The sequence below is a fragment of the Neltuma alba genome, unplaced genomic scaffold, assembly GCF_004799145.2.
Source record: "Neltuma alba isolate B1F8T4 unplaced genomic scaffold, ASM479914v2 tig00013014_pilon, whole genome shotgun sequence".
In the NCBI taxonomy this organism is placed as follows: Eukaryota; Viridiplantae; Streptophyta; class Magnoliopsida; order Fabales; family Fabaceae; genus Neltuma; species Neltuma alba.
The window spans coordinates 207,270-223,201 of NW_021637362.1; the positions used below are offsets into that span (position 1 = coordinate 207,270).

The 15,932-nt window shown below is 32.6% G+C and overlaps 1 protein-coding gene across 1 annotated transcript; it reads left to right on the forward strand.

Annotated features, from left to right (window-relative positions):
* Positions 1-6,292: 6,292 nt before the first annotated feature.
* On the forward strand, positions 6,293-13,318 carry LOC114733550 (V-type proton ATPase catalytic subunit A). The gene is made up of 20 exons (XM_028921024.1): positions 6,293-6,573; positions 7,182-7,308; positions 7,460-7,515; positions 7,629-7,685; positions 7,828-7,939; positions 8,039-8,076; positions 8,173-8,274; positions 8,483-8,539; positions 8,642-8,713; positions 8,792-8,893; positions 8,988-9,050; positions 9,131-9,263; positions 9,969-10,075; positions 10,354-10,548; positions 10,740-10,826; positions 10,938-11,042; positions 11,373-11,470; positions 11,586-11,664; positions 12,529-12,617; positions 12,696-13,318. The coding sequence occupies exons 1-20, from the start codon at positions 6,496-6,498 to the stop codon at positions 12,808-12,810; spliced, it is 1,872 nt and encodes a 623-aa protein (XP_028776857.1). The 5' UTR covers positions 6,293-6,495; the 3' UTR covers positions 12,811-13,318.
* The last annotated feature ends 2,614 nt before the right edge of the window (positions 13,319-15,932 follow it).

The following is a 15,932-nucleotide window of genomic DNA, read 5'->3' on the forward strand; positions in this document are numbered from 1 at the left end:
ATGCAGCACCCTGAGGGGCCAGAGGGCGCCGACCGAAAGGTTCCTTGCAAGCCCTCGATCCGGATTAGTCTGGGGACGTTGTCACGGCTGAAAGACGCCTATTTCCCTGGGATACCGGAGGAGAAATCCAAAAAAAAAAAAAAAAGTCGGATCTCCACCGCCCCGCCCCTCCCGGGGGCCCAAAAAAACAAAAATCCCTTCCAGTTTTCTGCTTGTCAGCCTCAAATCGTATTTAATACGAGTAATTATGTTTAAATATAGGATCTTATTTAATTTTTATTTTAATCTTAAAACTTTAATTTATTTTGCTTTTTATATTTATGCATATTTTTTGTCTTTCTAATAATAGTAGTTCTAGCCAACACACTTGATTAGTAAGAATATTTTAGAAAAGACAACACATATTTATTACAAATAATTAACTTAATTTATTTTTTTAATTTCCTCAAATTAGTTAACTAATTCTTATAATTAGAATTGAAAGTAGTGCAAGTAATTCTAGGTCAAAAAAAAAGTAACTATAAATGATTTATATTTAGGATGAACACTTCTCCTTCTCCTTGCGGATTACATGAATGGAATTTTATTAAAATTAAATTGTATGTATGTGGTGGACACCAAAAATATGAGTTCTGTTATTAGGTTAATATATTTTTTCTTATATTTAGTTTCATTTTAGTTTTGGTTTTTTAAATTTTAAATAGTAGGTTTTGATCCTTCAATTTTTTTTATTTAAAATATTGGTTCTTATAACTTAATAAAAGTTTGGATCATTTTACTCATTGACTTTGAGGGATAAGAATTTATGGTTTGAAATTTGAAAGATCAAAATTAAAATAAAGACAAATTTGAGGAATTAATGATTATATTAACCCCTATTAATTATGTATTTTTTCAAAAATCAAATAGACAAAAATTGAATAAAAATTTAGATAAAAAATTACAATTTTATTTTTGATTGTATAATATTTATTGATATATTATTTACATTGCAATATATTTTAATAATATATTGAATTGTAATTAATACCTTAATAATATGTCATTTTGTTTTTGTGTGACTTGAATCTTTTTTCTTGCCAATATTCACCAAAAGGATTGTCCATTAGGTGTCCCAAAATAAGCCTTTTTTTAAAGGGAAAAAGACAGAAAAATGCACCTTTAATTTCATAAACCCAGAAACGTCCGCTGAATTCAGAAAATCCCATTTTGGTACCATGAGACCAAATTGGGATTAATATGTGAAAGGAAAAGACCACATTGCCCTTCATTTTAAATATTATTTTTAAAATATCACAGCCCTACTGGCCGGCCGGTCACCGGACCTCCGGCGGCGGCGGTCACCGGAGCTCCGGCGACCATCCGACAATTGGTCACCGGAGCTCCGTCGGTCGGAATTTTTTTTTTGAAAATTTTTACAACTTCAATATAACGGTTAACAACTTTTGTAATGTGATTAACAACTTCAATATAACAATTAACAACAGCTTTTCTAGGAAATTCAACAAACTCCGGCGACCGGAAACAATTATTTTGAAAATTTTTACAACTTCAATATAACCGTTAACAACTTTTGTAATGCCATTCACAACTTCAATATAGCAATTAACAACAGGTTTTCTGGAAAATTCAATAAACTTCGGCGACCGGAAACAATTTTTTTGAAAATTTTTACAACTTCAATATAACGGTTAACAACTTTTGTACTGCTATTAACAACTTCAATATAGCAATTAACAACAACCAACTCCGGTGACCGGAAATAATTTTTTGAAAATTTTTACAACTTCAATATAACGATTAACAACTTTTGTAAGCCTATTAACAACTTCAGTATAGTGGTTAACAACAAGTTTTTGAGTTTGTTAAAGGCATTACTGAAGTTATAAAAATGTCACTTTTTGAATTTAAAAACTTGTTGTTACTGCTATATCAAAGTTGTTAACCGTTATATTGGAGTTGTAAAAATTTTCAAAAAAACGTAATTGTTAACGTTATACTGAAGTTGAAAATTTTTACAACTTCAATATAACGATTAACAACTTTTATAATGCTATTAACAACTTCAATATAGCAATTAACAACAAGTTTTCTGGGAAATTCAACAAACTCCGGCGACCGGAAATAATTTTTTTGAAAATTTTTACAACTTCAATATAGCGGTTAACAACTTTTGTAAGCCTATTAACAACTTCAGTATAGCGGTTAACAACAGGTTTTTGAGTTTGTTAAAGGCATTACTGAAGTTATAAAAATGTCACTTTTTGAATTTAAAAACTTGTTGTTAACTGCTATATCAAAGTTGTTAACCGTTATATTGGAGTTGTAAAAATTTTCAAAAAAAACGTAATTGTTAACGTTGTACTGAAGTTGAAAATTTTTACAACTTCAATATAACGATTAACAACTTTTATAATGCTATTAACAACTTCAATATAGCAATTAACAACAAGTTTTCTGGGAAATTCAACAAACTCCGGCGACCGGAAATAGTTTTTTTGAAAATTTTTACAACTTCAATATAGCGGTTAACAACTTTTGTAAGCCTATTAACAACTTCAGTATAGCGGTTAACAACAGGTTTTTTGAGTTTGTTAAAGGCATTACTGAAGTTATAAAAATGTCACTTTTTGAATTTAAAAACTTGTTGTTAACTGCTATATCAAAGTTGTTAACCGTTATATTGGAGTTGTAAAAATTTTCAAAAAAACGTAATTGTTAACGTTGTACTGAAGTTGAAAATTTTTACAACTTCAATATAACGATTAACAACTTTTATAATGCTATTAACAACTTCAATATAGCAATTAACAACAAGTTTTCTGGGAAATTCAACAAACTCCGGCGACCGGAAATAGTTTTTTTGAAAATTTTTACAACTTCAATATAGCGGTTAACAACTTTTGTAAGCCTATTAACAACTTCAGTATAGCGGTTAACAACAGGTTTTTGAGTTTGTTAAAGGCATTACTGAAGTTATAAAAATGTCACTTTTTGAATTTAAAAACTTGTTGTTAACTGCTATATCAAAGTTGTTAACCGTTATATTGGAGTTGTAAAAATTTTTAAAAAAACGTAATTGTTAACGTTGTACTGAAGTTGAAATTTTTACAACTTCAATATAACGATTAACAACTTTTATAATGCTATTAACAACTTCAATATAGCAATTAACAACAAGTTTTCTGGGAAATTCAACAAACTCCAGCGACCGGAAATAATTTTTTTGAAAATTTTTACAACTTCAATATAGCGGTTAACAACTTTTGTAAGCCTATTAACAACTTCAGTATAGCGGTTAACAACAGGTTTTTGAGTTTGTTAAAGGCATTACTGAAGTTATAAAAATGTCACTTTTTGAATTTAAAAACTTGTTGTTAACTGCTATATCAAAGTTGTTAACCGTTATATTGGAGTTGTAAAAATTTTCAAAAAAACGTAATTGTTAACGTTGTACTGAAGTTGAAAATTTTTACAACTTTAATATAACGATTAACAAATTTTATAATGCTATTAACAACTTCAATATAGCAATTAACAACAAGTTTTCTGGGAAATTCAACAAACTCCGGCGACCGGAAATAATTTTTTTGAAAATTTTTACAACTTCAATATAGCGGTTAACAACTTTTGTAACACTATTAACAACTTCAGTATAGCAGTTAACAACAGATTTTTTTGAAAAATTATATAACTCAAAAACTTGTTGTTAACCGCTATACTGAAGTTGTTAATAGGGTTACAAAAGTTGTTAACCGTTATACTGAAGTTGTAAAAATTTTCAAAAAATTGTTTTTGGTCGCCGGAGTTTGTTGAATTTCCCAGAAAAGCTGTTGTTAATTGCTATACTGAAGTTGTTAATAGCAGTACAAAAGTTGTTAATCGTTATATTGAAGTTGTAAAAATTTTCAAAAAAATTGTTTCCGGTCGCCGGAGTTTATTGAATTTCTCAGAAAACTTGTTGTTAATTGCTATATTGAAGTTGTGAATGGCATTACAAAAGTTGTTAATGGTTATATTGAAGTTGTAAAAATTTTCAAAATAATTGTTTCCGGTCGCCGGAGTTTGTTAAATTTCCCAGAAAAGCTGTTGTTAATTGTTATACTGAAGTTGTTAATCGCATTACAAAAGTTGTTAACCGTTATATTGAAGTTGTAAAAATTTTCAAAAAAAAAAATTCCGACCGACGGAGCTCCGGTGACCAATTGTCGGCTGGTCGCCGGAGCTCCGGTGACCGCCGCCGCCGGAGGTCCGGTGACCGGCCGGCCAGTAGGGCTGTGATATTTTAAAAATAATATTTAAAATGAAGGGCAATGTGGTCTTTTCCTTTCACATATTAATCCCAATTTGGTCTCATGGTACCAAAATGGGATTTCCTGAATTCAGCGGACGTTTCTGGGTTTATGAAATTAAAGGTACATTTTTCTGTCTTTTTCCCTTTTTTAAAATAAAAAAAAAAGTAGTTTAATGGAGGATAAAATTTGAACAGTGCAACATCACATATTTCCTGATATGATTTTGAATATCATCGGTTTGATCCTTTGCACACGAACAGTGATCTGAAGCTGAATGGAAGCTTGCTGCTGTGAAATTTTGTCTCGTTCGAGGCAACGGCTGCTACTAATCTAGTATTTCTGAGACTATAGTTGCACAGTTTGTTTTGCTTAGAAATGTCTTCGACTGTACTTTCTCCAGGTTTTTAATAAAAACTCATTTAAATCTTAATTACTCCTCATATCCTTAATATAAGACCTATTTAACTAATTAGATTAAATAAGTTAGGTAAGTTAATTAATTATAAAAAATGTGACACATTTTTCCTAAAACATCATACTACCTCCGGTCCTAATTATAAGAGCCAGTTGACTAATTTGAGGAGATTAAGAAAGTAAGTTGAATTAGTTATTTGTCATAAATAGGTGTTATCTTTCCTAAAATATCCTTACTAATCAAGTGTATTGACTAGAACTATCATTATTAAAAGGGTTACTTTGAAAAAAAAATGTATAAATATGAGAGATAAGGTGGATTGAGGTCTTATATTTAGGACCAAAATAAAAGTCAAACAGGGTCTTATATTAAGGACTAGAGGTAGTAATCATTTTTCTTAATATCTCATCTCCCTCTTTTACTTGATTATAGTTGAAGGAGTATCATAGGGGTAATTTAGAGAAAACTGATAAATATAAAAAATGTGTCTTATATTTAAGACCAAAACTAACTCAACAATTGGGTCATATATTAGGGACTGGAGGAGTATAAGATTTTAATTTATTTTGCCTCTTATTTTATCCTTCTTTTTTTTTTGAAGATATTCCTTGTAATGGTATTAATAGTAATTTTAGCCAATACACTTGATTAGTAAGAATATTTTAGAAAAAACAATACATATTTATTACAAATAACTACCTTAACTAGTTTCTTTAATCTACTCAAATTAATCAATTAACTCTTATATTAAGAACTAGAGGTAGTACCTATTTATTACAAATAATTAACTTAACTAGTTTTCTTAATCCATTCAAATTATTCAACTAGCTCTTATATTAAGGATCAAGATTAATATAATATCAAGTTTTATTATCGATGCTAAGCCTTTTATGTTGGCAAACAACACGTAATGTATTTTTATTTTTGAGTAAAATGCATCTTTCCAGTAATAAAACAAGTCAATCATTCACATGTTATGTATTATGAATTATAAATTTAGTTTAATATTACCTTAACAACAAATTAATTTTGTTTAACATTTGTTTTCTATGTGTATGAATTATATTATTTCCGCTGAATTTGGACCTGTTAATAATCTGGGTTGATATGAAAGTTTATTCAAAAGCCTATGAAAAGAAAGCATGTCTTTTAAATTGCCTGAAGTGAGCCTCTGGTTTATTGAAGCGTTCATTAAGCCTAATTCACATTCACATTCATAATAATTTAAAAGATAAAAATTAAAAAAAATAATTTTTATCCCTAAAATTGTACTGGACTTTGATTAAAATTCTTTCACTTATTTTCACTTTTAGTGTGAAACATGAGTTATGTACAGTTGTTATGAAATATAAATATTGATATTGATTGATATGTATATGACTGCAAAAAAAAATTGATTTTTTTTAAATTTGATATTATAAATATCTGCACGTCTGGCAAAAAAAAAAAGAAAAAATCCAGACGCACCGTTTCTCCTTGGCTTGATGCGATTATGCTACATCTGAACGCATGTGATCACGATCTCCTTCACCACCACATTCACAAATGACAAATCGCACATCAGAGCCTCTGCTGCAAATTTCCCCGTCAATGATTAACGCTCCTCTATCTATTCCCTCTTCCTGAAACTTGATGTTCTTTCCATCTCTGTTGCCCAATTCGATCGAAATTCGGGGGTTTTGATCATTTTTAGTCGTGCAATACCTCTGATCTTCAAGGTCAATCTGAGATTCCTTGCTCTGTCCTTGTTCATCGTCTGTCGTTCGATCCAGTCTCTGCCTGAAAATGCCGGCTGTTTACGGAGCTCGCATGACCACCTTCGAAGACTCCGAGAAGGAGAGTGAATATGGTTACGTTCGTAAGGTATGTTCAAATTCTCGATCTGTTCAATTGTACTAGTTTCAAATGGCTAGCACAAATGTAATCTAATTGATTCAGCTGATTTTTTTCCCTTCTATATATTTCAATCTGTATATTAATTTTCGTTATGATTGGATCGAGAATCGGTGCTTATGTTTAGTCTGTCCAAGTTCAGTTGAAGGCTTGATTAACGCCCTCTTACATGCTCTGCAGTGTGAGCTATTGACTCAGCTGCGTATTTTAGTATAAAAATGATTGCATTTTAAGTTGAATCTGTGGTTTTATTGTAAAATTACTGTCCTTTATGAAGTTTGATCTCTGGCCATTGTCTTTATTTTAGCATCTGGATCATCGTTTGTTGCTGGATACGATGAATAATACGGCATCTGGATGTTGTTATGCTGTCATTGTACACACTGATATAATTGCCTTTTTCATTTAGTTGGAGATCTGGGGATGATGGAGTTGTTATGGTAGCTCCTAGCTATATCCCCTACGTCAAATTGTTAATCATGCCCCATTACTGTGAATCAAGATATTTGAGCTGCGCATTAAACACAAGTTCCATGGCTGCTAAAGTTGTATCATTATGCTTTATCCTGCTACTGTAGGTATCAGGACCAGTCGTAGTTGCAGATGGCATGGCTGGAGCTGCTATGTATGAGCTAGTGCGTGTCGGTCGTGACAACCTCATTGGTGAAATTATTCGTTTGGAAGGGGATTCTGCTACTATCCAAGGTCCCATACTATGAGTTATTTTTCATCATGTGTGCTTACTGTCCATGCTTATTTGCCTCACTTTACTCAATGTATTATGGTTACATAAGGGGTATGATATTTTCTTTTTCTGAGTTTTGACAACAAGCTTCTTGTTTCTGTACAATTTTAGTTTATGAGGAAACAGCTGGTTTAATGGTCAATGATCCTGTCTTACGAACACACAAGGTGAGATATGTAATTTCTATTTACTGATTTTTTTTTCAGTGAACTCTAGTTATTTACTGATTTTATTAGCACCTTGATGCCTGTCACCTGATTAGCACTATATTATATAACAGCCTTTATCAGTGGAGTTGGGGCCTGGAATATTGGGAAACATTTTTGATGGCATTCAGGTTTGTCGTTCCTTTGCTTGAAGCAATATTTTCTTACTTAATTCAGTTGGTTTCTAAATCAATTTCATCTCATTTGTTTCTTCTTTTCTGTATTATGTTATTTTATCTTCTTTTACAACTTTTATTTTATTGATTGCAACAGAGGCCATTGAAAACTATTGCTAAACGATCTGGTGATGTCTACATTCCTCGTGGTGTCTCTGTTCCAGCACTTGATAAAGATACGCTCTGGGAGTTTCAGCCTAAAAAAATTGGTAATCAGAGAAACTTAATCATTTTTTCCTGCTAAGTAGAAAAGAGTTGTTTGTTGTGGTCATCTTTCTCTGAGACTCAACTTTATTTTTTGGTGACAGGTGAAGGAGACCTATTAACTGGTGGAGATCTCTATGCTGTAAATTTCCTGTCCATATAGATGAGCTTGCAAATCGTTTTATTTTTGTTTATCAGATGTATCCTGAAGCTTTTTTGTAAATCATTTCCACTGCAGACTGTTTTTGAGAACAGTTTAATGCAGCATCATGTTGCACTTCCTCCTGATGCCATGGGAAAAATTACTTTCATTGCACCACCTGGACAATATTCCTTGAAGGTTTGTGTTTTAGACTGTTCACTGTTTTGTCTCGACCTACACACTTTGTGATTTTTGAGTCCTTTAATGATATCAAATTTAAAAAAAAATTTTAATCATCATGTTTGTGGCCACTATTTGCTTATTAGATTTCCAAATTTTAGTTTATTCAGAAGCTTCCTGTTGTTTTTGCGGCACATTAGTTTTCTCTTTCTATGTACTCATGCAGGACACTGTGTTGGAGCTTGAGTTTCAAGGTGTTAAAAAACAGTTCACCATGCTTCAGGTTACCTGCCTTGTTCTTCTAGTTACTTATTTCCTGATATTGAATATTTTTGTTATCCCTTGCAAAAATTTCATAGTTTTTATTTACTTCACCCATTTGCAGACTTGGCCTGTTCGTACACCAAGGCCTGTTGCATCAAAACTTGCGGCTGATACTCCTCTGCTCACTGGTCAGGTAAACTTAATTGATGTTGGTGGTCTTGTCCATGTTGCTTTGATATCTGTGATGTTTGATAACTCTGTCTTGTATCAGCGTGTTCTTGATGCCCTCTTCCCCTCTGTTCTTGGTGGGACTTGTGCTATTCCTGGGGCTTTTGGTTGTGGCAAAACAGTCATCAGTCAGGCTCTTTCTAAGGTGAACCTCACATGACCCATCAATTCATAATGATTTTGTCATTATTAAATCTCTTCCCTAATTAATTCACCTTTCTGGTTATGTTTATTTTCAGTATTCCAACTCCGATGCTGTTGTCTATGTTGGTTGTGGGGAACGTGGAAATGAAATGGCTGAAGTATGTTTTCCTTCTTTCTACTTCTAGTAAATATCTATTTAATCTTCACAGCTAATTAAACGAATATAATAAATCCTCAGGTTCTTATGGACTTCCCACAACTTACAATGACATTGCCTGATGGTCGTGAAGAATCTGTCATGAAGCGTACAACCCTCGTGGCTAACACTTCAAACATGCCTGTGGCTGCTCGTGAGGCTTCAATTTATACAGGTGATTTCTCTCTTAAATCCCCGTGAATAGGTTTATTGTTGCTATTAGTTTATTTGCTAATTCTTTTGCTGTCATCTATCAGAATTTTTATATTTGTCATGAAAAGTTTTTTACTGTTGCAGTCAAAAGAATTGTATTGTACAAATCAAAGCAATAAAGTCAAATTCATAGTTGATCTGTGTTTATGGTGTCAACAATTGAGGAGAGACAAGCATTGTGTTACATGATATGTAACTAGTCTGTAGTTCTATTTTCCCATCTAAACTGAAATTTTTTTTTTGGGGTATTTGCTCATATTTTAAAGAAATGCTGTTTTCATATTTACGGGGCTGAGTCATTCACATGGTTTTAACGGGCAGTCTGTCTTATATCTTCATCTAATATTATTGTGTAGCTTTTTAATGATAGTCACTTTTTATATTTCTCAAGACTTAAATTAAGTATTCAGTGGGTAACATTGATAAATCCTAGGGGTGGTAACTAAACTGGAAAAATACTAAAGCATCGTAACAAGAAGTCTGTCTTTATATCTTCATCTAATATTACTGTATAACTTTTCACTGTTTCAATGCTTCTTAAGCATTGATTTATTTGTCATTGGTAAATACTGTTCCAAATTTGGTACATTAACGTGGTTGATATATTATCTGGAGAAAGTGAACTTATTTGAGACGATCTTGTGACTGATTTATTTTGTAATTTCAGGAATCACTCTGGCTGAGTATTTTAGAGATATGGGTCACAATGTCAGCATGATGGCAGATTCAACTTCCAGATGGGCAGAAGCATTGCGTGAAATTTCTGGACGGCTGGTGAGGATTATGTCATTAATTTATTTTTCAATTTTCAATTTCCAATGTAATTTATTCATCGGATTCTTTCTTCCTCTTACTGGATTTTAGTATTCATGTGATCTAGAACTAGAAGATCTACTTGCAATTTCTATTATCTTGCTTGAATAGCCTATAGCATTTCCAGCATCTGAGTGACATTGATCAGTATATATATATTTTTTTAAATGCAAATTCACTTGTCTTGCTTCAATTTGCTTAGCTTTAACTAATTTTATTTTATTTTATTTTTTAAACAGGCAGAAATGCCTGCTGATAGTGGATATCCTGCTTACCTTGCTGCACGTTTAGCCTCTTTCTATGAACGTGCTGGCAAAGTAAAATGCCTTGGAGGTCCTGAACGCACTGGTAGTGTCACAATTGTAGGTGCTGTTTCTCCGCCTGGAGGAGATTTCTCAGATCCTGTGACATCTGCAACCCTCAGCATAGTTCAGGTAAAATGTGCTTTTAATATGGTCGTCAAAATGGAGTGACTGCTGGAGAATGAAGGGCGCCTCAGAATGCCCCCACCCATAAATTGTTGAACCCTGTCTGTATATCCAGTGTCTAAGACTTGCTTTTTTCCCTCTGTTGTCCTTCTACAATCTCACATTCACTGTGAAATTTTATTTCTGCTGCTTGAAAGGTTTTCTGGGGTTTGGACAAAAAGCTTGCCCAGAGGAAGCATTTTCCTTCTGTTAACTGGCTTATTTCCTATTCGAAGTATTCTGGGGTAGGTCATTACTTTCATCACTCTAGATTCATTTACTCTTTTCGTTCTCCCTTGTTATGCATACAGTTCCTCTTGTTGATTATATCTTCCCTTATTTTGGGGTGTCCCCAGGCATTAGAATCATTCTACGAGCAATTTGATCCAGATTTTATTAACATTAGGACAAAGGCTCGTGAAGTTTTACAGAGAGAGGATGACCTCAATGAAATTGTCCAGGTATGTAGTATTTTATTGGTTGCTCTATCATTTTGAACGTGTAGTTTGATGTGATTTAACAACACCCCCCCCCCCGCCCCCAAAAAAAAAAAAAAAACACCTTTTCCTCCTGGGAAGGAACAGGGATTGAGCCATTGAGGGTGGGTTATTCAGCTTATGGAAAGTGGAGTTATCGTAATATGCACTTTGTTCTTTTAAAACTGGGTTACAATATGTGGTTAATATGAGGGGTGTAGCTTTACCACATCGTTTAATTTAATGGCTTTTTTATAACTATTTAGCCATCCTGGATTAGATTTGCATTTGATACGACCTTTTAAATTATCGCAGCTTGTCGGTAAGGATGCTTTGGCTGAAGGAGATAAGATTACCTTGGAAACTGCAAAGCTTTTGAGAGAGGATTATCTTGCTCAGAATGCCTTTACTCCGTAAGTACCTTTGTAACTAATTGTTTATCTTCTTTGACTTATATCTAGTTTAACTCCTTATGTTATTATATTTGTTGCTTGCCTTATGGGGGTATCATTTATGTGGCTGTAACAGATATGACAAATTCTGTCCCTTCTACAAGTCCGTTTGGATGATGCGGAACATCATCCATTTCTACAATTTGGCAAATCAGGTAGTTTTGCTACGTGGACAAAGAAATAGTAAAAGAGAAGGATTCCTTATTTACTTTGCTTTCCTCATCTAGTCATTTATGCACCATGTTTGAAATCAAATACATAAAAATTTCATTTAAAATGAAAGTAATGATTTCAATTGGAATGAATCTTAAGATTTATAAATTCAATTGAATTTTATATTTTAATAAAATTCTAATGTTTTAATTATATAATGTGTTTTTTGTTAAAGAGCTCAAGGAATGCTAACCCTTCTTGAATTCCCAACAGACTTGCTACTAACTTCCCTTGACCATCACTTTTCATTTCTCCATAAGAGCATACTTATCACCAACTTTCAAGTCTTCAAGAATTGTTGGTTTCCTATCCTCTCAATCCCTGGAAGGTATTAAATTATTTACTGATAATCTCTTCCATGAACTAAGCCCATCCGTATCTTAGCTGTGGCAACAATCTGCAACCTTAGTCCCGTGCAAGCTTGACCTAGTAAGCAGAGATTGTCTCTTGCTTACATAAAACTAGTACAACACCAGTGGGAGTGTGGAAGCGGAACTGTGGATCTATTCCAATTTACATTCCAAATAAGTCAAATTAAAAAGGTGGATTCAATTCAATTGAATTTTCTGTTGCTTGGATTTTCTACACACTGGCGAGATTTCCAACTTTCCAATTATAACCAGGGAGGGCATTTAGGTTCGACCTTACATTGCATCTTTTCTTTACACCTGCTATCATGAGACATTCACCCGCATATTTTGAGACCATAGACTAAATTTTTTTTTTCCATGGCAACACTGTTAGCTAAGATTGGTTAAATGACATCTAAATGGTGAATCTCTAGACATCTGATGGGTAAATTGCAGGCAGTGGAGAGGGGAGCTGGCTCAGATGGTCAAAAGATAACTTACACCCTCATCAAGCATCGCTTGGGAGATCTCTTCTACCGTTTAGTGTACGTAATTCCTCCGGTGACGTAATCTAAAGGCTTTTAGGAAACAGTCCTAATTTATTGACCCCACTGACCACGCAGGTCGCAGAAATTCGAGGATCCAGCAGAAGGTGAAGCAGCTCTGGTTGATAAATTCAAGAAATTACATGAGGACCTGACTAATGGTTTCCGCAACCTTGAGGATGAAATCCGGTGATTGAATGGAGAATGTGCAAGCCATGTCTAAGTTGTGAGTTGTGTTCATTCGTTTTACGAGGCATTCAAAAATCTTGTGGTGACATCGCCCGGGGTCTTTCTATTTATTAGTTGTGCACGATACGATGTGATGAGGCTCATGTTGCACCACTTTTCTGGTGCTGGTTTGGCTTTCCATTAGTACTTGTGTAGTTCGAATCATGTGTTCCAGTTGCCCCCTCAGTTATTTATCTAGAATAAGAGATTAAGCATGTTCTTTCCTTTGTACTTATTCAATAAGTTCATTTTAGTTAGAAATTAAATGGCTTCGGGCTTTGTGAGTTTATAGAAAATGTGGACTGTATGTGCAATGTATTTTATGGGTGGAATCCAGTGTTGTAGCAAGATGAGCTCTTCAAAGAAATTGTATGCTGAGTTTTAGCAGACCCCATATCTAGTCCAATGAAAATATAAGCAATAAAATAGAGATGGGTGCGTCTTTATTTGAGATGCTATGATCCATATTATCACTCTTCTGACCAAGTCTAACTCCATATGGGTTGTGTTGCGGGGTTACATTTTGCTTGAAGAATTTCTAACTCCATTTACTTTTTATCCTGATTTTCATTTTTTGGGGAAATTATTGTCCCCTTTTATATAAGTAATTTAATCAATAAAAAGTTTCATAATGATTTGACCAAAAAGAAAGTTTGATAATGAATGAGCAGCACATTATAACAAGTTATGGTAGAGCAATGATTGGCAAGAGTGCTTGTTATGATTGCATAGTGATCCTCCATTCTTTTTTGAGAAAATGACAAATAAAAACTCTCAATATGTGAAATTATGATTTGGGACTCTCAGTTTGAAAAATGATAAATAAAGACCTGATCTTATATTGCAAATATAAAATATTGGTGAAATGTCTGAAATGTCCTTTAGCCAAATGACAAGTTAACTATAGGAAATGACAAGTTCACTTTAGTAAATGACAACTTCAGTAGATCAAGTCACAATTTGGCTGAGGGTATACCAAATGACAAGTTGATTATGAAAAATAACAAGTTTATTCTAACGAATGACAATTTCAGTAAACCAAATCACAAATTGGTTGAGGGGTATTTCAGATACTTTACTAAGATTTCATATTTGCAATATATGACCGGGTCTTTATTTGCCATTTTCCAAATTAAGGGTCCCAAATCATAATTTTATATATTAGGGGTCTTTTGCTCTTTTTTTCCTGTATGTTCAAATAAAAAAGAGAAAATAACAAATAAAGGCCCTTGAATTACCAAAATTACAAGAAAGTCACTTGAATAAGTCAAATTACTATGAGGGACCCAGTCCCATATTGCAAATATGAAATTTTGATGAAATATCTTAAATGCCTTTCGGTTAAATTGTGATTTGGCCTACTGAAGTTGTCATTCGCTAAAATGAACTTGTCATTTCCTATAGTCAACTTGTCATTTAGTATATCTTAAGTGAAGTTGTAATTTGGTCTATTGAAATTGTCATTTGCTAAAATGAACATATCATTTCCCATTATCAACTTGTCATTTGGCATACCTTTAGTGAAGTTATGATTTGGTCTATTAAAGTTGTCATTCGCTAAAGTGAACTTGTCATTTTTTATAGTTAATTTATCATTTGGCTTCAGACATTTCACCTAGATTTTATATTTGCAATATGGTACTAGGTCTTTATTTGCTATTTTTCAAATTGAGAGCTCCAAATTGCAATTTCATGTATTAGAAGTCTTTTCCCAACATTTTATGGGAAAAATGATGAAAAAGTAACTTTAAAATTGATGAATGACGGATCAATGATTCCTTTTTAAAAAAAAAAAAAAACCAGAATCAATGACTCTAATTTGAATAATGCTAATTCATGCCTTATGTAATATTGTGAAATGATGTTACTGCTCGTTACTTTTCTTAAAAAGAAAATGCCGCAGGTATCTCTAGTTGGAAGTCGGCCATACGGCCCTTCTTGCTGCTAGTCACTGAATGAGTGGGAAAACATTTTGAACCAAATCTTACATAGTGGCGTAGCAACATACCGCAAGTCCCGCAATAAAACAGATTGAAAAACACTAACCCACACACCACCTACTATATATATTTTTATTTTTTTAGATATAAATATTTTTCTATTGGAGTCAATCCTACTTAAAGTATTGTCAAACATTAAATGTGAATATTTGTCCCAACAAATATTTAAATATTAATTCATCACGTTATAAAAAATTACTTATTTTCAGTAGACCCAATCTCCTTGGTCGCACGAGCTATTATATTGAATCCATAAAACTAAGGAAGCAATTATGTGAATGCCCAACATGAATTGCATCATACTTCCTTCAATACTTATTATAAGCCATAGTTAACATAATTTGTCTAAAATATTAATTTTTGTCCGTCTAACATATACCTAATTAACCATAAAACTTTCTAACTAGCAACTATAAGCAAACTTTTCTAACTAATATTATCTCCTATTCTAAATATAAAAGCAAAACAAAGAGTTTACTTTAATTTTAAATACAAGACATCAATTATTTTTGTTTTGCAAATTTATAATTATAATTTTCTATTTAAAGTATTCATATTAGTTGCAAGTAGTAAAGGAGTTTCTATCAATGAGTGCTACAATGTACATGGTTAGAAAGAAAATTTTAGAAAATTAACATGCTGTTATTTCAAATAATTAATTTAACTAATTTTTTAATAATTACAAATTAGTTATCTAGATTTTATATTAACGAAGGGAGGAAATATAATTTGAACTGACTTTATTAATTAGTTTGTGTAAATTATTATTAAATATTTTAGGGGGAAGGGAGAAACATTGTGCGAGATTTGTTATGAATTTTTTAATAAATGGATATGATTACTAAAAAGTTGTATTGATAAAAAAACAGATTACAATGATAAATTTTAAGGTAGAAAATGCTTGTCATCAAAACTTACTGATAATTTTTTTGTCTTTTGAGAGCCCGACATTTTTTTCCCGTGAGCTAGCATATGGGACTTTTGCATTTTGTTTTCACTCATTCTAACCACAAAGGCTGTTTGGGTAAAAGCCAAACTATTATTTTAAAAGTACTTTTACAGTATACAAAATAAATATATAGAGAAG

Coding starts and splice junctions, on each gene's coding strand:
- LOC114733550 (XM_028921024.1), top strand. CDS start 6,496: ATGCCGGCTGTTTACGGAGCTCGCATGACCACCTTCGAAGACTCCGAG. Junction 7,516..7,628: donor CTGTCTTACGAACACACAAG/GTGAGATATGTA, acceptor ATTATATAACAG/CCTTTATCAGTGGAGTTGGG. Junction 8,714..8,791: donor CTCCTCTGCTCACTGGTCAG/GTAAACTTAATT, acceptor GTCTTGTATCAG/CGTGTTCTTGATGCCCTCTT.